The following is a 25,703-nucleotide window of genomic DNA, read 5'->3' on the forward strand; positions in this document are numbered from 1 at the left end:
CAGGAATCCAGCTTATGTTCTCCAGAATTGCTCCATGATGCAAAAAACAACAGTAAGCAGAGTGATGGGGAGATGCACTTCAATGTGTGCTCCTGATCCAAACCAGCACACACACACGCAGTGACACAGGGATGTTCCCATATAATCGTAACAGTTAATGTCCACATATAGCAAGCTCTTAAGATGAATCAGAAGCAGAACCTGGTAGGTTGAGCAAAACTCAGTCCACTGCTTCATCCTTCAGGCTGCGCCGCTTCAAGAAAAACAAATCCAGTTTAGGAAGACATCTTCCTAGTAGTTAATCCACCATCAAAATTCTATGATATTTAAACAAGACAGCTAATTCCAGTGGATTTTACTTAAATGTCCACTTTGTTAAGGTAAAAAAAAAAAAAACGCTTTGACCTCTCTTCCGTAGTTTAAAATGGATCAAACAGGTTAGTGTAATCCAAACTGATGCAGTAAGAAATAAGCAGGGCACTTTTGTATGTTAACTGCTCCAGAAAGTCTACCACTATGGGTGAGGTCTACCCTCATGTCCTTTGCTCATGTATTTGATGTTACACTGGAATGAGGGAATCTGCCAGTTGTGACAGTGGATGATATGAGCCAGAAGAAGCACTTCAGTCTTCCGAATAGACTGGTTTGAAGTGGTTAGATGGCCAGTTACCTCTTATGGACTAAAATGCACACGAACTTTTGATGCTTATTTGTTTCTGTAAAACACATTTTGAATTATTTGAATTAATACTTTTTTTAAATGTTCTTTGTTACAGAAGAGGAAGAGGAACAAGTACCAACTGATGGAGGTACATCTGCAGAGGCTATGCAGGTGCCACTGGAAGAAGAGGGAGATATGGAAGAGGACGAGGCAATTAATGATGAAAATTACTTGAGCAAGAGACCATTAGAAAGTCCTGATGCTGAAGAATTTCCACCCATGAAACGACCAAAACTATCTGCTTCTAAAGGAGACGCTCTGGACGGAGCTTTGGAACCACGTGAGCCTCTTAGCTCAATAAACACTCAAAAAGTACCTCCTATGCTTTCTCCAGTTCATGTTCAGGACAGTACAGACTTAGCCCCTCCTTCACCAGAACCACCAATGTTGGCTCCTATTGCGAAATCACAAGTGCCAACCCCCAAGACATTAGAGTCAAAGCCACTTCCACCCAAAACGAAGTCCAAAACAAGTTCTCCAGGACAAAAAACAAAATCACCTAAAACTACTCCCTCACCAGTGGTTGCTGGAAGTCCCATACGTTCACCAAAAACTGGATCCAAAGAAAAAAAGTCACCGGGCCGCGCCAAGAGCCCAAAAAGTCCCAAAAGTCCAAAGGCTCCTGTTCATGTTCCCCAACCACCTGTTAAGCCTGAAACACCAAGTAGAACCCCTCTGGCTGCACTAAGTGACAAAATAGGAAAGGAAAACATTCAAGTAAAACAAGGACAGACACCTCCTGAGCCTGTGACCAAGCCAAATATTGAAAACCAGACTAAGAAATTACCAGTGATGGACAAGACTATTGATGATTCAATAGATGCTGTGATTGCTCGTGCATGTGCAGAACGAGAACCTGATCCCTTTGAGTTTTCCTCTGGTTCTGAGTCAGAAGGGGAAATTTTTACCAGTCCGAAAAGAATTTCTGTTTCGGAGACTACAACTCCTAAACCTTCTGTTTCTGCTAATTGTTCTAATAAGGCAGGAGCAACTCCAGTACCTCCATCAGGTGGGACTTCAAGTTCAGACATTTCATGGACAATGGATGACTCGATTGATGAGGTCATTCGAAAGGCAAACATGGGGACACCTTCTAATCCACCTGCCAACTTCACTTACTTCTCTTCTCCTTCTGCTTCACCGCCAACTCCAGAACCTCTTCTCAAAGTCTATGAGGAGAAGAACAAGTTGGCTTCATCAGTAGAAGTGAAAAAGAAACTGAAGAAAGAGCTGAAGACAAAAATGAAGAAGAAAGAGAAACAAAAGGAAAAAGATAAAGAGAAAAACAAGGAGAAAAACAAGGAGAAGGAAAAGAACAAGGAGAAAGATAAAGACAAGGAAGGAAACAAGGAGGCGAAATTTCAGTGGAAGGAACTTCTCAAAGATGATGATCTTGATCCTTATAAATTCAAACTAAAAGACTTTGAGGATGCTGACACAAAAGTAAAGTTGAAAGATGGCAATACCAAAAAAGAGAAGGAAAAACATAAAGATAAGAAGAAAGAGAAGGAGAAAGGCAAAAAAGACAAGGATAAGAAAGACAAAGAGAAAGTTAAAGATAAGAGTAAGGAAGATAAGATAAAGCCTCCATCAGCACCTCTTGTGTTACCTCCCAAAGAAATGTCTTTGCCCTTGTTTAGCACACCAACTGCCATGAGGCTTCCCAGCATGTTACCTTCCTTGTCTCCAATGCTTCCTGAAAAGTTGTTTGAGGACAAAGAAAAGCCAAAAGAGAAGAAGAAAGACAAAAAAGAGAAGAAGAAAAAGAAAGAAAGGGAGAAAGACAAAGAAAAGGAAAAGAAGGATAAGGAAAAGGAGAGGAAGGAAAGAGAAAAGAAGGAGAAAGAAAAAGAGAAACATAAACATGAAAAGGTGAGTTTTTTAGAAAAGTTCAGGTGGCATACTTGTTTTTCGAAAAGCGGATTCTTGTATTTGCTGCTGAGAAGCATATGTGATTACAGAAGATATGTGACTACAGACTTGATACTTTAAAAAAAAAAAAAAAACAGCTCACAGGAAGAAGTACCCCAAAAGTTTCAGGTATTGTCCCACTTCTTTGAGAAGCAAAAGAATGGAAGCTCAAATTTGTGAATATGAGATCATCTTGCCTTGTTTTTGGTTTCGTTTGGTTTGGTTTTACCTGAGATTTCTGGTTTTCCTCAACTCATTTTTCACTTTGAAAAGCTGAGACTTAGACTCACTGGCAAAATGCAGAACAAATGTACGCTCTGTTGCAATGCCCAGATTTTGTTCTGTAGATTTGCTCTAGTAGGGCCAACAGCCTTTCATATAAAATTTAAATTTAGTTTCTAGAAGTCTACTGTTTCAAAGCTTAAAGAAGTCTGTAGGTTACCAGATGGCCATAAATGAGGAGCAGACCACCCCAGAATAAGTCATTATTTGTCAATCAGTAGAGCTACTGACTCCTCTATTAGCAAGACCACAGCCTTCTTGCTCCAATTAGATGGAAGTAAGAAAACTGTTTTCAAACTGTAGTCTAAATGCATACTCTAAATGTTCAGATATCACCTTTCATTTTGAGTTTTAAGCTTGAGATGGAGAAGGGAGACCTGACTTTCAAATGGACTGAGCTACTACTTCTCCTGTAGCTCTTACTGATTTATATCAGCCGAAGACAGTTCCTTCTTTCCAATGTCACCTAATCTTGAGAATATCTTTAATATATAAGAAATGAAACCAGCATATTTGCATGTTATCTGATTTAAAATCCCATTAGAAATGGCTTCCCTAATTCAAGGTATGCTGTACTTTTTGTCACTTAAACTTATATTGTGCATTACATTGTTAATACCAAAAAAAAAAAAAAAAAAGCAGAAAAGAAAGAGATCGTCTTGGATACTGATAACCTTGGATACAGGATTTCCTAAATCTCTATCCTTAGCATTAGGAAGCACTACTTACATTCTGGTTTTACAAAGATTCCTTTTACATCCTGCTTTAAGTGTAATGCTCACTTTGTACAAGCTCAGACTTGGGATATTCCTTGCCATCCATTTTTGATGCTGTGAGAGACTGTACCCTGGTGTGCTACCTGCCAGACTTGAAACAAACTGCTGATTTCAAAACTTTTAACTAATATTTTAAGTTGGAAAATGGATTTTCAGTGCAGAATCCAGGTGATCTGGAAAACTAACTTTTGTGTGCCATGGATGAATCAGTGATTGACAGGGTGGTGCTCCAGCTGTCCCTGTTAATTTAATGTCTGGGTTTTGGCTTGCAGCAGAGCTGCTGCACAGACTCCTCCTTTTGTCTACATGGCAGCTTCCTCCCTGCCCCTCATGCTCGAGGCATTTTGTGAGTATCTCACTGAGAATTTCTGGCGATGTCTCTCTTTAAGTTAAGTACACATATATAAAATAGAGATAAGTTGCTGTTTTTCGTATATTTTGCATTTCTTCCCCAAATCTCTCAATCTAATTTGCTTTAGAGCAATATAAAAGCTGCACAAACAAATATAAACTGGTAAAGATTCTATATAGACTGAACAGGTATGTGCTAGGAAAAGGAGTCCTACAGCAATAAAAACTTGGACAAATTAAATTGACAAAGCTGCCCATTACCTTGGCAAAAAGTCCCTGTCAAAAGATAAACTTTAAAGCTAGAATGCATGAAAGAGTCCCCAGATAGAATTAAAATTTAAACTGATTCTTGATAGATAAGCTTTTTTAAAATCCACCTCTTTGCTGCAAGTCGTCAGGATTTTAAAAATAAATTTCCCCTTTAAATCTCTTGAGCGATTTTCATTTTTTGCAAGGCCGCACTGCTGGTGTCCTGGAAAAATGGAGAGTTAGAGCTTTATCAGTTGGTGCCCTGAGGTATGTGGCAAAGAAGCTAAATCCTTGAAGATTAGCAAAAAAAATGCAGCACATGGCAATAAGGGGCTTATATGACTACTAGTATTAGTTCAGGTGAAAGAAGTATTGCTTATACATAAAACTGGACAAATCCACTGACAATGTATTTTTAGTTAGCTACAAAGGAGTCTTATATTGCTGGACTTTACCTCTTTGGTGATTTGGGAAGCTTAGTAATCCACTGTAAATGCTCTTCTGCTGGCCCCAATTCCCAGTATTACTCCAGAATGCTGCTCTTTCGTTTTAACCCCTAAAAGTACATGTTTCCTTAATTTAGCTTTTAGATCACACAATGACTTATTTAGCCAGCGGTCATGCTGTAGGAGCAAACGATCAAGTTACTGCTCGGACGCTGAGCTTCGGAGACGGAAGCACAACCTGGAAGATGGATTTGTGGGCTGACAGCAGCTGATGGCCATTACAAAATCTCAGTCATTACGTAGCTCACTAATTAACAAGTAGCGGTATTCTTAAACAAAAGAGCTAACTCGGTATAAGAATCAAGGGTAACGTTTCTGTATATTTTTTGTATAGTTACAGTTACTATGTAGGCATGCATCCCATCCTGTTGGGGAATGTAAGTGTACTGCACAGTTTTCCCTGTAATTTTGTCCCAAGTTGCTGGATAGGAAGACCCAGAGCAGCACCACGTACTCTACTGAAAACAAGCTAACTGTGTGCTGCAAGAGGTCAGGCTGATGGCTGAAGAAGAAGAAATTTGGGTAAGGCTTGCAGAGGAGCCTGGGAGCAAGGGTGCTGTCTTGCATGCTGTACCAAATTAAAAGCAGACAATTGAAGCAATTACACCCCGCTTCTATGATGGAGATTACCAGGCACGCTGTAGGAATGACTGAGCAGCTCGTGAAGCAGTTGCTGACCCAGTTCCAGCTAAACTTAATACTCTGAGCTGTAAACTAAAGTAGTCGAGGAACTGCTGCATGAGGAATGGAGCTATCCTAGCATCAGGACAGAGCTTGCCAGTGCTGTCCCCAGATAAACTCCTCTTACTTGGAGTCTTACAGTCTTACTGGCGAAGAGGATGGCCAGGGTATCCACAGTGCACCTATCAGTGCTCCTTAATTTTCCCTCTGCTCCAACCATGCAAACCCTTCCGCTCCTCTTGTATCAAAAGATAAGAATTTGGATTGTCATGGAGCACAGTTTTTCTCTCAGAGCAGACGATGATGTTAGCATCTGCCATAAGGAAGTCCTTTATGTGCTTTTCTTCTGGCACCATTGCTTAGAACATCTTCCTGATATGCAAATAATAATGCAAAGATCTTAATACGAAGGATTAATGAGGTGAGTGTCTTTCTGTGATAAGCACCAGTGCCCATCTTAGGAAGTTTCACATTTGCAATAGCCACTACAGAAAAGGAGGTGGAGAAACCTATGGTACAGTACGTAATCAGTGCAGAGTCACACACCTGAGTCTCCTGTACTCAGGGTTCAATTCCTGTGGGTGATGCTACAGTTTAAGGTGCCAGGAAAGCAGTTAAAAGGCTTACCTATGGAAGGTAGCAGTGAAATCATTCCAGCCATTAGGAGCTCCAGAGGAAAAAAACTTGCAACACTGCAGGGGAATGACATCACAAAAAATTGTGCTGTATAAACAAAAGATTAGAGAGTAGAGTAGCCTGTGAAGCGGGCTAATACATATCCATGGAGTGCTCTTAGAGTAACTTCAAGTCCTAACTGAGTCCTTCTACTCTAGCCTGCCATCTCCTGCACTGCTTTCTGTGCTCTGAATTGATTGTGTCTTTCCTTTCTTTAAGAAAGCTTTTTAAAGCAGATTCCTCCCACTGAGAATTGCTCAGGCTTCCATTTAGTGTACGTGTACTATTTTTGTCTCTCGAGTTCTCAGACCAGATTCCACTATGTTCTTATTTTATTAAATACAATGATGCACATGCTCAAAATGAGATCAGTCTCCCTCTCTCTTTATATATAATGTATATACACTTCTCATATATCTGTATGTAAGGTGAGCAACTCGTATATGGAAAATCATTGGAGTTTTCACATTTAAAATCTGAGAGGATTCTGTACAGGTGTGGCAAAGCTGTGAGAAAAAGTGACTTCGGCTAGCTCAATGGAAGTCAATGGCTCAATGGCAGATACTACCTCCAAGTGTTTAAGGACATCTTCTAGTGGTCTGAATCTACCAAGGCTGGAAATCAGACCATCTGATTTCCACCTGAAAAGTAGCCATTAGAAACCTAGCCAAATTCCCTTAAAAATCAGTGATTCTGTTATACCTATGGGGATAAGCACTTTTGTAAAGCATTCAGTGCTGATGCTACAGGTTTATTTGCTTCCTCTTTCTCTAATGTTGCTTAAAGAGTGTCATTTATGTGGTGAATCTGGGTACTAATTGCTTGAATGTAAATCTCAGGAAAAAAATGTGCAAACACCTGTCAAGTTTGAGCATGAAGGTCAAAGCATTTCATGTCATTGTTTACTGATTTTTTTCCTCCCTCTAGGTAAATACTAAATCAGTAAGACTTCTTAACAAAGTGTGTGAGCTGTTACAAACACAATGAAAATTTAATATAACTTTTTAGTCTAGATTTTGTATCTCTGTGTTGCTCCCAACAAGCTGTGACCATCAGCACGAAGTGTGAGAACAGTGATCTGTCAGTCATAAGTCTGTCTCATTAAGCTGGTATACTCTGGTTAACTCTATCAGTGTTTTCATGTAATTAATATTCTTTGGGAGTCTCTTTATGGTCTTTGATTGGTGACTTTATTCCCTTGCACAGATAAAGGTGGAACCAGTTGTTCCGGCTCCGTCACCAGTTATTCCTCGGCTGACACTAAGAGTGGGTGCAGGCCAAGACAAGATGTAAGTACAAAATAAGCCAAGATGTAAGTGCAAAATAAGCCATCTACAATATGCCTTACACAGTTCTTCATCTGTCATGTGTAGTAGCTCTTACTTTCGGTTGGAAACACTTTAATGTTAGTGGTAAATGACATTCATACAACCATGACCAGGGTGGATGGGATCCTGGGCAGTCTGATCTAGTGGTTGGCAACCCTGCCCATGGCAGAGGAGTTGGAAGTAGATGATCCCCTTCAGAGTGAGTCATTCTATGATTTTGTGACATCTTTTGACCATTCTGATGAAAACTCCAGCAGAATACTTACTGGTAGAAACTTTTTAGACCTTTTTGTTCAGCTCTCTCAAGTGGAACCCATCATCTTCCATTCATCCTACTGCATTTCCCAGTAATAATTAGAAGACTTCATCTAGACTCACATGCTACCTCCAGTGATGTTTAGTGAAGCTTCCATAATGGCTAGGTATCCCTAGTGTAACCTACAGCTAAGTTTCATAATGCATTTCAGCTAACAGTTGTTTCGTGCTTTAAAGCATAACAGTTGAGATGTTTTTATACACATCTATTTTATTATAATTGTTGATTATTTCTGAGTGTACCTAACACACTTTAAATGTTTGTTCATTAGTTCCTTAATTATTGGGTGTTGCCATACAAATAATAGTTACTTAGTACTGGATGACCATAAATAGATTGATCCCTATGCTCAGATCATACAGCTGCCTGCTTATGCTATAGAGGCTGAGGAAACGAAGCATCACTGGGCTTCATAGGCTGCTCCTTCCTTGTGTTTTCCTTTAATTGGATTTTTCAATGTTTTTTTAATTGTGCAGAGTACACTTTCATGTCTGATGCCAAACATGAGCACCAAACAGATTTTTTCTTTCCATTCATCCCATTAAGTATTGCTAATCTAGATGCTTCTCTTTTAAAGCCATTCTGAACTAAATCTCCTAATCACTGACTTTCCTGCTTTATGAGTTGAGTGGCATCTTTGATAATTATTCTGTTTTTCTCTACTATCTTATTCCCCTCTCCTGCCCAGTAGGTAACTTGTGAGTTATACTGGTGCCAAGTTGCTATGGGACTTTCTGGTTTCTGTGGAAACCACCCCAGATATCAGGACTTTTTCCCATTCTCTCTATGCACATTAACCATTCCTATTTTTTCCCTTTCACAGTATCTGAGTGCAATCTAAAATTTCTGTGCCTCAGATTGTATGAAAGCTCCTGCTTTCTCAGAAGTTATCTGCTGCATTTAAAGCCTGTAAATCTATTTTCCTTCTTGAGGAGCTATGGATACTTTCAGACTCTTCTATTCAAGAATTGTAGAAGTGTTTATATCAGGCAAAAAGTCCTATTTTCAAGGCAGGACTTCTAAATTATGGCTCTGAAGCCGTATTTTAGCACCAAAAAGTTGATTTTGCATCCCCGCTTATCTCTCCCCAATCATTCTCACACCCACACACATTTTGAGAAGAGATCTCATACTTTATCTGCTTGCTGCAAATCGTATGGGCACGTCATTTTCAGCTGTGCTAGCCTGCAGTGGTAAGAGATACTGACATCTAGGTTTTTGGCCTTTTGGAAAACCCACTTCTATCTCTGTTTCCTGTGTGCATCTATTGGCATAGGAGGGAAAATCCATCTCCTTCACTTGATACTTGTCCTTTCTACTGCTTTAGGCTACATAACCAAATGAGTCTTCAGTCCTTAGTATTCCATCTCTGTTTGCATACTTGTTTCCTTTCCTACCTTAAGTATCCCCCGTCTATGCCTACCATTTGGGCCCCCTTAACATTGTCTGAGTGTGATGACTGTGTTGCCACTTGCATCCTCTGAACAACGGCAGAGAAGAGCTGTTGGAGCTTTGCTATAGCTTTTAGGATTTGTCATAGTTTTCCCAGGCAAATCCCAGAAAGAAATTTGCTGAAGCAGAAGCAAACACAGTTTATACCACGTGGCTCTGGGTCTGGGAACTGTTTTGTGTTGCATGTTGATCCATTGTCTAAGGAGCTTGAAGGGGAGCTCTCCTACTCTAGATAATCTTTTTTCTTTCATCCTAAATAATTAATATTTAGCTTGGACTCAGAGCATATTTTCATATGTAGTGATCATTATGTAAAGCTCTGAGACAAAGCATTGCATATGTGGCTTGGGCTGCTGAAGTAACACCAGAAATCTCTGCTACCTGGATTTAAAGTTACTAGTTGCAAGACTGTAGTAGGTTCATAAACCTTTTACATAGCTGGTATGAGACAGAAGCAAGAGCTATGCTTCTGTGATATGTTATGTTAGGGGAAAGTTAAACTTACATTTCATCTGTGTTGGTGATGAGTATCAGGTAATTGTTGTGTGTCAATTGAGATGTCTCTGGAGTTTATACTAGCATTAGATTATTTTAAATTACTGTGAATGGCCATAGAAAGTTGCCAGAATCTAAGTTCTTTTAGGATTGATAGAAATTGAGGAGTAAAAACTAGATGGATTAATGAATGATTTCAGTTCCCTCTGTTAGAAGGAAAAGCTGTTGGGAGCTGTTGTTAAATACCTGTTCATTTGGAAGTTGGTTTCCTTTGGGGAACTTCATTCAAAAGATTGTACTTAGAGATCTTGGTCAGGCCAGAAAGTATATCATCAAATGGTAGAATCATTTAGGTTGGTAAAGACCCTGAAGATCATCAAATCCAACCATCACCTAACACTACCAAGACCAACACTAAACCATATCCCTTAGTGTTACATCCACTTCTCTCAACTACCTCTAGGGATGGGTACTCCACCACTTCCCTGGGCAGCCTGATCTGGTGCCTGACCATCATTTGCATGAAGACATTCTTCCTAATATCAAGTATCTGAAGAAAAGATCCCAGACTGAATGGCACTTAAAATGGAAATTCAGATCTCTATGTAGATACAGCAAAATGATGGCAGCACAAGTTTACTTAAATACTGCAGTGCTGAGGAAAATGACGTTGCAGTGGAGCAGTTTCCAGTTATGTTGCTTCTGAGCTCCTCTGCTTGGACCAATGTCCAAACCAACATTCACTGTGGCAAAGGATTCTCCTTTGTTGTTTCTATGAATTCAAGTATATACTGACCAGTCAAGCTTGTCCAGCCTGCAAATATTCTTCCAACACACATCAGTTCAAAAGAGATAGCTATTAGTAACGTCAGCTTAATAGACATGAAAATGTAGCTGTTGCTTAAGGATGGAGGGACCAATATAGGAAAAAATGTTGCAGTTCGGTGTTTTTTTGGAAGTGTTTTAACTGTGCAGTAAAACAAGGAGAAAGTAGATTATAATCAAAGCATTTCCATCTTAGTTGTAAACAATTACAGCAATACTTGCATGGATGCCACATTAGAAGAAATTTACTGGATTCCATTCTAATGCAATTAGAGCTAATTTTGTTCTTTAAATGAATAAAGGGTCAGCTAGTAAATCTAGTTTATCTCAAGTCCAGGCTTCAATAAATTGTTTTATTTAATTTGTTGTAAAAGATCTTATCCTTAATGGGCCTAACTCTTATTAGTTTGCTTGGGTTCTAAAATATTTATGACCACCTTTTTAGATATGATTTGAATGATACGTTGGAAGGGTTTTTCACTGTTTTTTTCCACTCCTGTGTTATCAGGGTAGAAGGCTGCTAACTGAGTTAGTATAGGAAGGAACTAGAGATGCTATCTTTTTTCAAGAAAAAAGATTTTTAAAGCACAAAGCTAGTATAGATGTTTCAATTTAAAATCATCTGCAAATGATGAGCAGAATTCTTTTATTCAGTTGCATTATGGTTTCTTTTTGTCTAGTTACTTTTCCTAAGCATAAATCATTTCATACACATAAAAACTTGCACACACTTAGGTTTCATACGCATTAGTTTTTAAAAGGCATATCTATTGATGAGGTACTGACATTCCAGTTACTACCACGGTTGATGTAAACTTAAGCAAAAATATGTGCTGTAATTTCTGATACTTCAGATAAATTCTACATTAAAATATGATTTTTAAGAAAAAACACATTACTTCTGACAATACCAGACCCCAATGCTGAGTACCATTCGTTAGTCATTGTTTCAGTGCTTCTTTGCCTTTATATGTATATACAAATGCACATATATGTGCACTTATATAGAGAGAGGGAAATGCGTATATGTATATGTACTTGTGAAATCAAGTTTCTGATCTTCATATTAAAATATCAGGCTTTTGCTCCAGACGCTTACTGCATTGTATCATAGCTCTGCAATCGGCAGAGAACCTGGAAAAAAAGACATGAATAGGGAAAGTTTAGGTATTTTAACAGTGTTTAACTTGCAAATCTGGCCTGCTGCTCCTATGAAACTGCCCTTGTCTTGCATAGTTTTAAAGTCAGTATATATATAACCGTCTCCAAAAAATTGCACACATACTCAGGTATGTGTGTCTGTAAAAATGTGTATTAAATAACTTGTGGACTTCAAAATAAATTCCTAAAAGGATTAAGAGAGAGAAGCTTTTTATCCACATATTTAATTGACTCCACTAAAGGTTTTTATCACTTGCTAGAATGTTATCAGTCCAAGGCCTAACTTAGGTTCTTTTGGAGGCTTGCTCAATGGCATGATATTCCCATGACAAAAATGCCACCAACGTAACCAGCTAGACATCCTTTGTAGAACATCTGAAAGCCAAGTGGCAATATAGACCAAATGATTTTGTGACAATAGATGTGATCTCTCTTTGTGATATTGGTGACCCAGAAATATTATCTAGGGACTAAGAGGGGAGCCTGTCCTGTCGCTTTCTGTTTTGTTACACTGAGTTTCTGTGATTGATCCATCTGAGGACTTCCACCACAATAAGATGCAATAATAACACGTATTTTTGTAAGTTCTCAAAATGATATGTGTCTGACAAACTAGGAGCTGGAAGGGAAATGCAGCTTGAGGAAATGGCATGATGCTGACGCTATAACCCTACTTGAAACACAGCTGGACTGCTGGAGGTGCTTATTTTTTATAAATTGGTGGCTTGGGTCATCATTACTACTTGCTCAAGAACAGATTATTTTAAGTGCAGCCACGGTTGGGCAACAAAATTCCAGTTCAACAGTTCTTAATTCATTATTTTTGAAATTGTGTGAAACTTTACCAGCTAACCTGCAGCAGAGTGCCACCAACTTTGTTATAGGGTAATGTTATCCTAAAACATTTGCCTAAAATATGAATTTCCTATCTGCAACAAGTTTAATTTACAGAAGAATTGAATCGCAAAATCATAAAATGGCTTGGGTTCGAAGGGACCTTAACAATCATCTAGTTCCAACATCCCTGCCATGGGCAGGGTTGAAATTGAGCTTCAAGTTCTCTAGAGGTTGAATTTTCTTGGGAACATTGCACATACACACACATACAAAATCAGACTTAAAAAAAGGTAAGTTGGACCAAAGGAGCAGAGAAGAGGTATTAGCAGTTCCATGGATACACCTTTTATTGAGCTAGTTGAATTCAAGAAATTAGGCAAGGTACTGTGTTGGTATTCCCCAGAGTTCACTGGGAATCTGCACTAACATGAATATGCATTTATTGGGAAGTACTCAAAACACTCTGGGAGACGTGAAAAAAGCTAGATATCTAAGATATGACTTTGCTCTTAGCTTCAATTAAATCAAAATTCTGCCGCGTGTAGTTTTTAAGAATGCATCTGATTTTTACAGTATGGTCTTTGGTGGATATTCATGAGCTTCCATTTTTAATAAGGTTGTTCTCTTTTGGATAAACAAGGCTTTATGAAAAAACTTTTGAACTTCAGGTGCTGTTTAGCAGAAAGCCATTCAGATGTTGATAATTTAGATTACTGTCTACATAGTGTTTGCCCACAATAGCTGAATAATGGGGTTCATTAAACTCCCTCTGTAGACATATCCAAATTGTCTGCCTCTAGCTTTGGCTCTCTATGTGTGGCTAGAGAGGAAAGGCTTGACTTTTTATTGACTTGTCAAGCCATAGATTTGCATTACCAGCCAAGTAGCTCATGACCCGTTCCATTTATTTCACTGTTTTGTGGTGGGGAAACAGGTAAAGGAATCCTGCTGGAAGCCCCTCCTTCCGCACGTTTTTATGAATAAGAGCAGTGTTTGTAGCAATTAAGGCACCGTGACCAAATCCTCCAAAAGATGTAATGCAAGCAGCATGGGGCTATTGTGGGACACAGCTGTGGGCGGTGTTGGTTACCCTGCAAGACACTGCTTATTCAACAGAATGCTCTGAAGGAGAACTTGCTGCAGAATTAAGTAGGAGGGAAGAAGTGATACTTCAGGGAGAAAAATATAGAAGGGTAAACCACTGTTTGGGAAAATTTAACAGTAGAGTCCAGGCAGCAAAAGTCTCGTTTATTGCAGTACTAATGGGTATCCCAATTATTTTACAATTTAGCATTAAGCAGTGAAAGGCTGAGTTAACTGTGTTAACAGAATTAACGCTCTGGGTGCCAGTCCAGCTTTTGCTGTAAGACAGAACAGTGTGTAATGGTTAAATCATTTTGATATGATCTATAGACCACCTAAGTGAGCAGTCAGAGTGATGACAAATGATCTCACTCCTCTCTGAGAGAGATGTTCTTTAGGAATTCCAGTGATCTTTGCAGCTCTCATAAATCTTTGTACATGTGTGTTTGTGTGTGTGTGTATAGACACACATTTTTCTGTTCTATAATTGTTAAATTATAAGAACTGGAGGACTGATTTTCCAATGCCTTTTTAAATTCTGAATGGATATGCATTTTAATGGAGATGCTCTTCTGGGTATGATTCATATCCCTTTCCTGATCATTCTGTTTGAGTGTAACATATTGGCCCCAGTCCTGCAGTGAAATCCCCATGTGTGGTCTTGTATCCACCCAGAAGTCCTGTTCATTGCAGTGGAGGTTCCTCAGCCCCTCCCTTGCTGCAGGATTGCAACTTTTAAACGAAAAAAAATGAAAACTATATCCCTTTTATCAAAAGAAGCAAATAATCCGTTTATATTTCTAAAGTTGGTCTAGAGTATTTTTTTTTTCTTCTTTGAGTGTGAGTTATTTCCAACATCAGATTTAGTCTTTGGCTATTTCTTTTTTTTTTACAGAAGCCACCCCGACTAATTATTCATCCAGCTTATGGTAGGTGGTAGGCTGCAGCAAATAAATTATTTTCATTTTGCTGCTGGCCATGTCGGGTGGTGACTCCAGAAGTGAATCCTTAAAAAGGCTTGAGTCATTAGGAAACAAAACAACTTACTCGGAGATTCTTTGATTTTTCTGCTTATTACTCAAGAGTAAAAAATTGTATACTGTATACCTCAATTAAAGAAAAAGATATTTCAGGCAAGTTTAGACACGTAAGTGAATTGCTTGTGTAAATAGACATGCCCTTATAAAGCACAACATAAATGGATCAAATGTGGGTGAATGAATAGAAAGGCAAATGGGCATTTGTTTAAAAAATAAGCTTTGCCCCGATAGAAGGTTACTGCAGGAGCCAAATACTGATTTGTTACTGTCTTTAGTAGAGTTGCTTCTTTATTTTGAAGTTTTTAAACAAAACTGAGTAGACTATGTAGACTAAAGAATATGTATTTTAGTTCCCGTGAGCTGGACATGGACAGGAGGTCCATGGAGAAATTACCTTGCATAGACGCAAGAGAAGAAGATGCTCCTACCTGAATTTAGTAGAACTGTTGCCTGAGCAGCTGAGTTGTTGCTGTACAGAGCCTGCAAGGTAACAAGCTGGAAATTACCATTGTAGAGGTTTCTATGCCCACTGATGGCATTCTTAGTAGTTAATTAAATACTAAGTACTAAGATACATTCTTAGTAGTTAATTAAATTTCATAATATACCCTGGTTCCCATTGAAGAGGGTAGATGTACAACTAGTTTACAAGCAGTCTCTGGATCGTACATTCCGTAGCATTTCCCAGAACAAATGACAATAAAGGGCAGTTTGCAATGAACACAGAAGAGAAAATTTGCACAGAGCTTATTGGAATGAACATGTTTTACCAGCTTCTGGTTTTGCTGTTGAGAGCTCAGCACAAGGGAGCGATGCTAGGTGGTTTTCCCGTCAAAGATCTGAGCAGCTCGTTATTGATGATAACAGAGAGAAGATGAGAGATACCAAGACGCCACACTACCAGCTCCATTTTGTTTTGTCAGACTGATGATGAACCATCCAGAGCTGTAAATCAGGATGGTGAGAAGAATAGGAGGGAGATGTGGGAGTCGTTTGCAGAAAGGCATTTGTGGTTTTGGGGAGAGATAGCCTGGTGTAACAGATATAGAGGATGGAGGCCAAGGACAGAACTCTGTTTCACTTAAAGTAATGGAAAAATAAACAGTGGAAAACCTGTAATTCAATTTCAAGAGTGCAAATGTCCATAAACCAAAAGAGATAAAGTCAGCTGGGCTGAAGACCTAATGGATTCAGAAGTGGTGATGTCTGCCTATGGAAAGGGAAGGCTTGCAGGAAATGAATACATTTATCAGTAACTCCTTCAAAATGGGTTTTGGGAGTAAGCATCTTAACCTCTAGGAGAAAAGGACTGTTAGCAAAGAGGTTACATCTTCAAAGCAAAAGACTGCGGGGGTGAAGTCAGGCTTGCCATAAGTCAAGCTGAATTAAATGTTGCAAGGGATATTGAGCAAATAGGAAAAGAAGGGAGAACCATGGAAGTGAAGACAGGGAGGAGGTGAAGAATAATGCAAGTATGAGCCAAGAACAGAATCACAGAATATCCCAAGTTGGAAGGGACCCACAAAGTTCATCAAGTCCAACTCTTGGCTCCATGCAGGACCACCCGTGATTCAAACCCTGTGTCTGAGAGTGCTGTCCTAACGCTCCTTGAACTCCGGCAGCCTTGGGGCTGTGCCCACTGCCCTGGGGAGCCTGTTCCAACATCTTCAATCCTATGTTCATTCTCCCCTATCCTGAGAATTAGGACAAGAGGAATAGTGGCAGTAGACTGACAGTGGTGAAAGTTAACTTTAATAGATCAGGAAGAGAAATATAGGGATGTTTGCACACTGATGTCAAAAAAGGGAATAATCTTCCTTCTAAGTTACAAAATAGCTGGCTTGTGAATCTACAGACTAGGGGACAAGTAATTTTTTAATACATGTAGTTTTGTTTTAAAAATTAGTGTTGGTTAAATCTGTTTCAATAACTAATATAAAAGAGAAAATAGAAGCGCTGAAGAAGAGAAAGGAGGATAAGTGTTCTAGATACCTGATGACAGCAATACAAATAATTACAGGTTTTGGAGGAAGAGCTATTTAAAGGCTTGCAAATAAATGGAATAAAAACCAAAATGAAAGTAAACCGTGCTAAACCAACTTGATATCAATCTTTGATAAAACAACTGATTTTCTAGCTTAGTGTGGTCCATTTGGCAGTCCCTGACAGAGCTGCAGCTGGGGAGGGCTGATTTTCTTGCCATGCATCTCAGTGCCTAGAGTGACCGCCTCCACCTCTCAGCCATGGAGTACATGAGGAAGTAGTTGCTGAGTGCTCGATCAAATCACATCCCCTCCAAGGGAAAGTCTCAGCTGCAGTGGAGAAGAGTTGATATGCTCACATGTGCATGGCTGGAATAAAATTGACAGCTGTCCTATCTTCAGGAAAAGGGATGCTGTCTTCTGGATGAATGAGAGATGGCAAATCCAAGCTCCTTGGATTTTAGGAAGATGTTTAATACTCATAGTGAAGCTGACAAAGATGAGGATTAGTAGAGGAACTGTTCAGTAGAAAGGAACTAGCTCAAAGAAAGATAGCAACTGAGACTTACAGGAGAGCTTATCTAACCAGAGAGGAGGTTACTAGTGAACACGCTCAGGGATGTGTTTCAGCACTGATGTGATTTAATAATTTCATTACAAATTTAGTCACAGTAGGAGGCAGAGCACTGATGTCATTTTTTGTCAGTGAGGTGGAAGGACCACATCAGTACAACTGAAGATTGTTTAGAAAGAACTGGGAAGGGAAAAAATCCTTTTTAATTCAATAAAAGAAAAAAATGCAGTTTAGGCTTTGTATTTGAAGAGTACTAAAAGAAATTTGAGCCAGAAGTAAAGAGCTGGTCAGTAGGTATATCGCTACAGTAGGTGAATTAAGTGGGTGTGGGATCATTAGTTGACTGTAGAATGACAGCTACCAACGTGATGCAAGTGTGACCATTGGATGCATTGCAAGTGGTAATTTTAGCTGAGATAGTGGAAGTGTGTGAGCTGTGACATGAGAGCCTGTTGATACTTCATCTGAAATGTTATATTCAGTTCTTGAACACTGCTTGTGTTTGGGAACAGTGAATTGTAGACAGCAGATGTAAAGGGGACCTCGGAGCACTGTTAGGGTGAGCATAGGGCTGCCTGTGTTATGAGAGGAGAGGAGAACAACTTAGTGTGTTTTGTCTAGCATGTGAAGAAGGGATATGGTTGCTGGCTACATGTACATCAGGCAAATAAACATTTTGGAGGGAGAAAGGTATTTAAGTAAAGAATAATGCTGGCACAAAAACAAATGGGAATTAATTGGCTATGAATGGAAGCTGGAAATTAGAAGAGGTTTCTGTGCCACCAGAGCGGTGAGATCCTGAAACAGGGTAATAGTGGGGACAAGAAGATTAACTGGTTTTAAGATGAGGCTCAATAAACTTGTGAATGGGATTAGGTGACACGCTGCCTTTGAAACTGCTAGATTCATTTGTCCAGGAAGGGGTGTTTGCAGGGTTTTGCCATAGTGTTGAAATGAAGAATGAGCTGTTGAGCTCCATGGGCACCATCAAAGCTCTGTACACTTACACAGACCCTCTGCCACCTGCATTAGGCCAGACGACGTCCACAGAAATGGATGGTATTTTGAAATACGTATTCATAGCGCATTCTCTTTGATAGAGAAGAATGTAACATTGCAAGCAATTAATCACATGAAAATATGTTTTTATTAATATTTCTAGGTTACATATTGAAGTCTTTTCACTTGCAAAATTGCTAGGGGCTTGGCTGGAGGTTTGATGCGTTTTGGCACTCTGCAAGCATGCGAGCTGGTCATAGCGCATATTTGTGGAGCTTCTATTTGCCAATACGACTTGTTTGCACAGAATAAAATATTCAGCAGGGCATAAGAGAGATAAAAACTAAATTTCCCTTTCTAAAAGTAATATGGGAATTAGCTTACATTACAGAGCTTAAATTACACCGATTCTCCTCCAGGGTTGGAATAAAATTTTCAAAATCACCTCTAATCTGTGAGGAATCTAAACCATATGGAAATGTTCCTAATTCCCCTGGGTGTTTTTGACAGTTTTACCCATAGGTCTTAGAGTATTTCATTCTGTTTTCTAGTGGAACAATCTCAGTTACGAGTGTGAGATTTCTCAGTAATCAAAATAGTTACATCACCTCACTTTCTAGCATTGAGGAACTTGCATCAATAAGGGAATATCAACACTAACAGATAAAAATATCACCCGTAATAATGTGAGTGGCAGTTGTGCTAGTTATAATTACATTGGTATAGTTGTTGGTGATGTTTTCCTGCATACCGAGGACCTTGAGCTCCTGCTCCTTGCTTAAAAATGGGTCATGGTTTTGGAAAACAATTAGAGCTTTAAAAATGTTGTTCCACTTCTAGGCAGAGCGTATGTGATTCTGGACCATACCTTTCTCAATACTGGTATAGCATATTTTTGGAGCCTATCACCGATAGCAATCATTCAGCTCTGTGGCCCATATCCTATTTTTGAAAAGCCATTTCCTTTCGACACACGTGTCTTTTCCCTCTGTTTATGTGAAGCAGTCAATGGGGCTTTCAGCCATAAGGGTCAAAATGAAATCAAATAAATTACTTCCAAAGATAGGAAACTATTTCACACCTTGGAGCCTCATTTTGCTCCAGATGTAGCATGTTACAGCTCATGCCAGTTAGAAGCAATTATAAACTGACTGACCTGTCATGATGCTAAAGATCTCGGTAGAGATCTCGTGAGCCAACACAGTTTTCTTACCATTTGGGTTTGGATCTGTCTTATGTGAACAGAGTGATTGCCCTGGAGTAATGACGAAAATGGGATTTCATTAACTCTGCCATTGTTAAGAGGTTTACTTTAAATTTCTTATCAACACGTGTGTTCAATTATAAATACACTGAGGTTCTGTAAGAAATACAGTCCTGTTAGCATTTAAGGAGAAATCCAAAGAGAATATAGGTTGGACACAACTAGATACACAGTATTTACATTAATTCTTTTTTTTTCTTTTTTTTTTAAGGGAGTGGTAGCCTTTAGTTATGATTTATGGAGGCTCTTGTTACCACATCTATTCCAAGGGTTTTCTCACACCTCTTCATTCTAAGGGAACTATTCTGATTCAAAAACAGCTTTGATTTTTATCTTTCAGTGCAGAATATGTATGTGATACATTGCCAGGCAAGCAGCATGCAGAGAAGTGTAATTCTGATCTTGGGACTCCAAGTGTGTAGATGGTGATTGGTGTTCAGTTGTATTTGGTTACAACGAAAAATATGAATCCAGCCTTGGTTTTAGAGTTTTTGGACCTTGAACAATGAGGAGAGGAGAGGAGGGATATTTTCGTCTTATTTAGTATTGTACTTGCAGACTTGTAACATGCAATCCTTGATTTTGGAAGCACATTTGGAAGGAATGTAACAATTTGGAAATGCACATTTGGGAAGGAACGTAACAATATAGGTATGGCGATGTCCAAACGTGCAGTTTAAATCCTAGCATGGACCTCAGTAGCAGTAGTACAGAAGCTTTTCTGTAGCAAGTACCGCCTACCTGCAGTGTGCTCTGTGCCTCACTTTTCTTGTCTGTAAAATAGATCTCATAAATCTTGCCATCATTTACATACTGTTTTGATATCAGGTTTCTCTCCAAGTCTGAAGTAACATTAATTATTAGTCGTGGGACTGCTATTTCCCTTTGATTTCTTCCCACCTCTCTGTTGCTGTGTGTGCAAGCCCCTTTTTCAGGAAGGAGGACAGGCCCAACCACCCTCTCTGGGATTACCCCATCGCCTCTAATGGTGCAGCACGAAGCCATTCATTTCTCTGCTCTGGAGTCTTAAGTCTCAGAACTTTATTAGCCCAAGGGAGTGGTAGGGCCAAGCGTGCTCCAAAATGCCGATCTCCCGTTTTGATAACTGAGTTCTAAAAATCAAGATAAACAAGCTGCCCTATATACTGAACATGTCTTAATTGCATGCTTCAAGCAAACCAGCCAATCAATGAGTATGTGTCACTCGCTAATGAATATTTGTAGTTTTTGAAGATTTCATTTGTGATGGTCCCTACGGTTTCTGCAGTTATTATCAGAGTGGCTTTCGAAGACCCTGTTCAGGAGGAGAACCTGGCTTTATCTGACCAGGAAATTCTGTAATTTAATTTAATACTTAAGTTGGGCATGGTCACTCTTATTCAAATTGTGTTAGCTAATTCTTCTTTTAAACTGTTTACACTGTGTGTAAAGTTGTGTTTAAAATTCTTTTAGCTAATATATTTCCTAGTCCAGACTAGGGAATGGTTGACTCCCTGAAGAACCCATAGCAGGACTTTGTTTGCTTGGAGTGGGGTAGAAATGGGGGCGGAAGAAGGAATAATAATGTTTGAATCTATACAAATGACTTCTACTGGGCCAAATATTTTGCTCTTCATCCCTCCCGTCCCTTATTAATGCCAAGAGTTCTTTTATTAAGAGGTGGTTTGCAAGTCACAAATCAACTTTGCAAGCCATGGGAGCATTGCCCACCCTCAAGGTCTTAGGCATTCAGCTTTGGAACAGTGAACAACAGAAGGCACCAAAGAACTGGAGTGTGAGTCAGCAGTGTGCCCTGGCAGCTCAGAGGGCTGTTAGGGAAATGTTCTGCACCAGAGGGCTGTGGACATGGAACACAGCTGCCAGAGTTGAAGGAGCATTTGGACAGTGCTCTCAGACCTAGGGTTTGAATTTTGGATGGTCCTGTGTGGAGTCAGGAGTTGTACTCAATGATATGTGTGGGTGCCTTCCAGTTTGGGTTATCCAATGATTTTATGCATCAGAGCCAAGGTGCCCAGTCTGTGAGGAGCCCCAGTGAGCCAAATGCTAAGGTTTTCATTGATCCAGAAATGCATCATAGACATTCAAGATCCAAAGAGAAAACTTTCCTGATGGGAGACAAGTGACTTTTCCAATGTACTCTACTAGCAGGAGAAGTTTGCTGGAGTTGATGTATAGGTTGCTCCTAGGATGACGTGATAGTGGGACCTCCTTACTTCTGTAAGCCACATACGATGAGTCAGGAGTGCTGTATTTTGACTCTCACCTTATTGACGCATGTGAAAAACCTGAACTCCCAAATTAGGTATCTGAAGCAACAGCTGGAACATCACGTGGTATGCGTGTCTTCAGTGTAGCTGATGGCCAGGAAAATCATCTAATGGCTTTTAGATTCTGCTCCACTCTTAAGTTTCTAAACTTGCTTAGTTTTGTGTTTCTTCCAATAGTCACTTCTGTGAGGTCTCAGAAAGTTGATGTATTGATACAGTTGTCAGACTAGTCAAGAATCCCAAGCCCGTTGCTCTTTTTTCTCTTTCCTAAAACCTGCCATCATTCTGAATTAGTAGTGCAAGTTGCTTATCTGGGGAGAAAACACTATTATCTCAGCCAAGCTTTTAAGTATCATGTAATTCCAACTTTTTCTCAGTTGATGACTTGGATTATTGACTTGAATGCCTCTGGCCCTACTGATACTGCCTTTTGAATATCCTGAGAGAGTTGCAATAAAATCTTAAGTTGCCAGTAAAATTCCCACTGACAGTGGAACTTGACTTTTCTCCCCTAGTTCATGGGAGTGGTTCCAACATTCCAACTTCATTTTCATCGTGGTTTTTCCTTTTTTGTGTTTTTTTTTTTTTATTATTATTATTATTTTGCCTTCTTAGATGTCCTCCTCTCTGGAATGTGTAACCTTTCTTTAATTTTCCTTCTTCCTCTAGTCCCTACACAAATTAATTGTACTCCCACAGTTACCATTCAAATGTAAATAAGTTAAATGATTTACCAAAATGTGGTAAAAACAAATTCTGCTATCCAGTGTTTTGTTTGAGGTTTTTCTGTTTTGTTTTCTGAAATGTCCTTTTGCTTCTCCCTGTGTTTCTAGTCTAGAGTCTTATTGTAAAGGCCTTGTCTGTTAAGATATATGCACATCAATAACACTACATACTAACAGTCGTTAATAAATATTAGGTCCTCCATGTATCCCCTTTCCTGAGCAAGATTGTTCTATACTTTGTATTTACTAGAGATACATCCTGTCTACTTCAGCTCCTCGAGTAAATAGCAATATTTTAACTGCAGAGCGTATAGCGTGCGTCATTTATTTGTCCTGACTAGATCTACTGCTGATTACGTAAACATTTGAGGAAAGAAATACCAAACTAGCAAATATTTGCAGAACCCCCTAATGTAGAATCTTAAGAGGATGATATCGTCGCTCAGTTTGAAGATTAAAATCAGTGCTGTTCACAGCTGATTAACTTTCCTTTCTAATATTTCCCACAAATTGAGCTAATGTAATGAAACTTAACGAAACGAGGTTTAGTAAAGCCACAGAGAATATTTATATGACAGCGGGCTACAGAGTGGTTCAGGCTGTCCTGGCATTCACTTTGTAATAGCTCTGTACTTCATCCTGTCCAGTAGTCAGGGTCTGTGGATGGATGTGGCAATAAGAGCGGGCCTTGTGTTTGGTTGAAACAGCCTCTTTGCTGACTTACAGGTGATGTGAATTAGCTGTACTATATTTTCTTTATATCTACCCAGTGATCGATCGTTGCTTTCTTTCCCATCAACTCCTAACGATCCCCATTTTTGGTCCCACAGAGTCATCAGCAAAGTGGTGCCCGCCCCAGAGGCCAAACCTGCTACTCCTGTGAGCCGGCCCAAGACACCTCCACCCGTGCCATCACCAGTACCAGCTCCTGTGCACGTCACCCCTCCTCCAGCTCCAGCTCCTGCTCCTCCACAGCCTACAGTCTCACCCGCCCTCCTTCCCCCAGCGTCCCCAGCCATCTCTGCAGCTGGAGGCTCCAAAGCGCCCGTTAGGAGCGTGGTGACCGAGACCGTCAGTACTTACGTGGTAGGTATCAGTGCTGCGATGTGTTGTCCCAGTGACGTTCATCTCCTGAACTGCTGAGCTTCACGGTGACTCATCACTTCAAACTGATGGCACTGGACTTGTGATGTTACTCTCTCCTCTGGCCCTTGCTTCCACACACTTGCTTGGAGGGGTTAATAATTAAAATGTTATTACTAGGGCTAATTTTTTTCTGTGTTCCCAGCCCAACATTTAAATTTCTTCCCACAAGTCCAGTTGCATCCTGCTTGGTATTTTCACCTAGAGCATATATTTTTGGAGGTTACTTCTTTTGTAGATACTTTCATAAGCCTTGAATTGAAACCTCAAATGTCAAACTCGCCATAGATTTTGCTGTCAGTCAGACGAATCTGACTTAGCCCTCATTTGAAGTGTGCAGAATGCACTGTTCTCTATCCTGCTTTCTCCAACGTACAGAAATTGTGCATGTTTGTGCATCTGAGTTTGTAGACATTTGCTCTGAACTTGACCTCTCTCTGGTGCCATTAAAACTTCTTCATTACTTTAGAAAATCATAGAATGGCTTAGGTTGGAAGGGGCCTTGAAGCCCATTCAGTTCCAACCCCCCTGCCATGGATGGGGTTACCACCTACTAGATCAGGCTGCCTGGGACCCCATCCAAGTCTTCCATCCAACACAGTGAAGGGACTGCATTCTCTAAACGAGCAGAGACACACCTCCGGGCAGGAGGGCTAGGACTGTTCTGCTATGGAAAATTTCTACTCTAGATGCAGTGTAAGGTGGTAGTCCTACCATTTCTAATCACTGAAGAGCAGCAGATACCACTGACAATAGCAGCAGTGTTGTAATCCTCCCTGTCCTGGCTAAGTTCCAGCTTGGATGGTGACACTTTGCTTATCTATAGCGGGTACCAGTTTAAAACTCACCATTTGAAACACCTGAAACTTGCTTTTATTACAGAGCTTTCTGTACTTCAGTTGCAATGGGTACACGATTTTTTCTATTTTTTTTTCCTCTTCCTGTTTTTATAATGATTCCTAGTGTAAATCTACCCTGCTGTTTCTAATGGAGAAGGTGCTCTTCCCTCCTTGACTTAAACTGCTGTATCATGTTACTGGTCTCTATTTAAACAGCTGCTACATTTCACTTCAGAGTTGGTTACAGTATTCAACTACCTCACATAGGCTGTGCGTATTTTTGGGGTGAAGGATATGCATCCTCACCTTCTTTATCACAGCCTAAGTGTGGTGTCACCCTTACATATTGCAGTAGTTTCCAGAAGCTTTGCAATTCACTCTAGGAGAGAAAGGTTTTCAAGATATTGTACTACATCCTATTTTGCCCAGTAGGCATTCGAGGCAAATAATTTAGAGGTGATGAGTGTTTAAGGAAGGAAAACCTGTAACTTTTCCTAGGGCCAGTATTTCAGAGGTAACACTCAGTGCTTTAGGGAAAATTCAGAGAATTCTACTCAGTAGGCTCGGGGTTGTTTTTTCTTTCGTAGTTGAAAGCAGGGCTTTTCTGTGTTAGGATCCAAGTACCTTTGCAGGCAGAGACACTCCTGATGTGAGAAGTTTCTAAGTTAAAAAACTGAAAGAGATTTTGGGGAAAAAAAGGAACAATTAATATATTTTTTAGCTTCTTTTATGGAGGGAAATCAAGACACAGAATGATGAAACAGCTTTCCCAAGGTCACATGGGAAAGTTCTTCTAGAGATAGGATTGGAGCCAGCATGACAGAGGTGCACAACTCCCTTCCGCAGGGAAGGACAGGAGGACGATGTTATAGTTAAAATATATGATGTGGGATTTCCCTGCAGGATAGTATCTCAGTAAACGTGTTCTGATCATTAACTCTAAGTGGTTTGTACTAAAATAGCATTCAGCAGTCACATACTGTCCCTTCTTCCACGACCCATTAAGGAAAAAGAAGTTAAGCAATATTTTGACATCCTCATTCAGCAGCCCAAGTTCTTGTTTAACAAATCCAGATAGGTTTCAGTGGATGTAGACCACCCCGCCCCTTTCCAGCTCGTGATCTTCTGAAAGCCCAAGATGGCATTCTGCAGAAAAGCATCCCCTTGGAAACTTAAGTTTGGAAAAGTTAGAAAGTCCATCTTCTGGTGGAGCAACATCAG

At 39.8% G+C, this 25,703-nt stretch overlaps 1 protein-coding gene across 1 annotated transcript in view; it reads left to right on the forward strand.

Moving 5' to 3' along the window:
- TAF3 (TATA-box binding protein associated factor 3) overlaps positions 1-25,703 on the forward strand; it is a 114,250-nt gene that overhangs the window by 84,203 nt on the left and 4,344 nt on the right. The window contains exons 3-5 of the mRNA XM_021384347.1: positions 777-2,593; positions 7,359-7,441; positions 23,331-23,586. Of these exons, the coding sequence (XP_021240022.1) occupies positions 777-2,593; positions 7,359-7,441; positions 23,331-23,586 (2,156 nt within the window). The remainder of the gene's footprint in view (positions 1-776; positions 2,594-7,358; positions 7,442-23,330; positions 23,587-25,703) is intronic.

Source organism: Numida meleagris, chromosome 1 (genome assembly GCF_002078875.1).
Source record: "Numida meleagris isolate 19003 breed g44 Domestic line chromosome 1, NumMel1.0, whole genome shotgun sequence".
NCBI classification, from domain to species: domain Eukaryota; kingdom Metazoa; phylum Chordata; class Aves; order Galliformes; family Numididae; genus Numida; species Numida meleagris.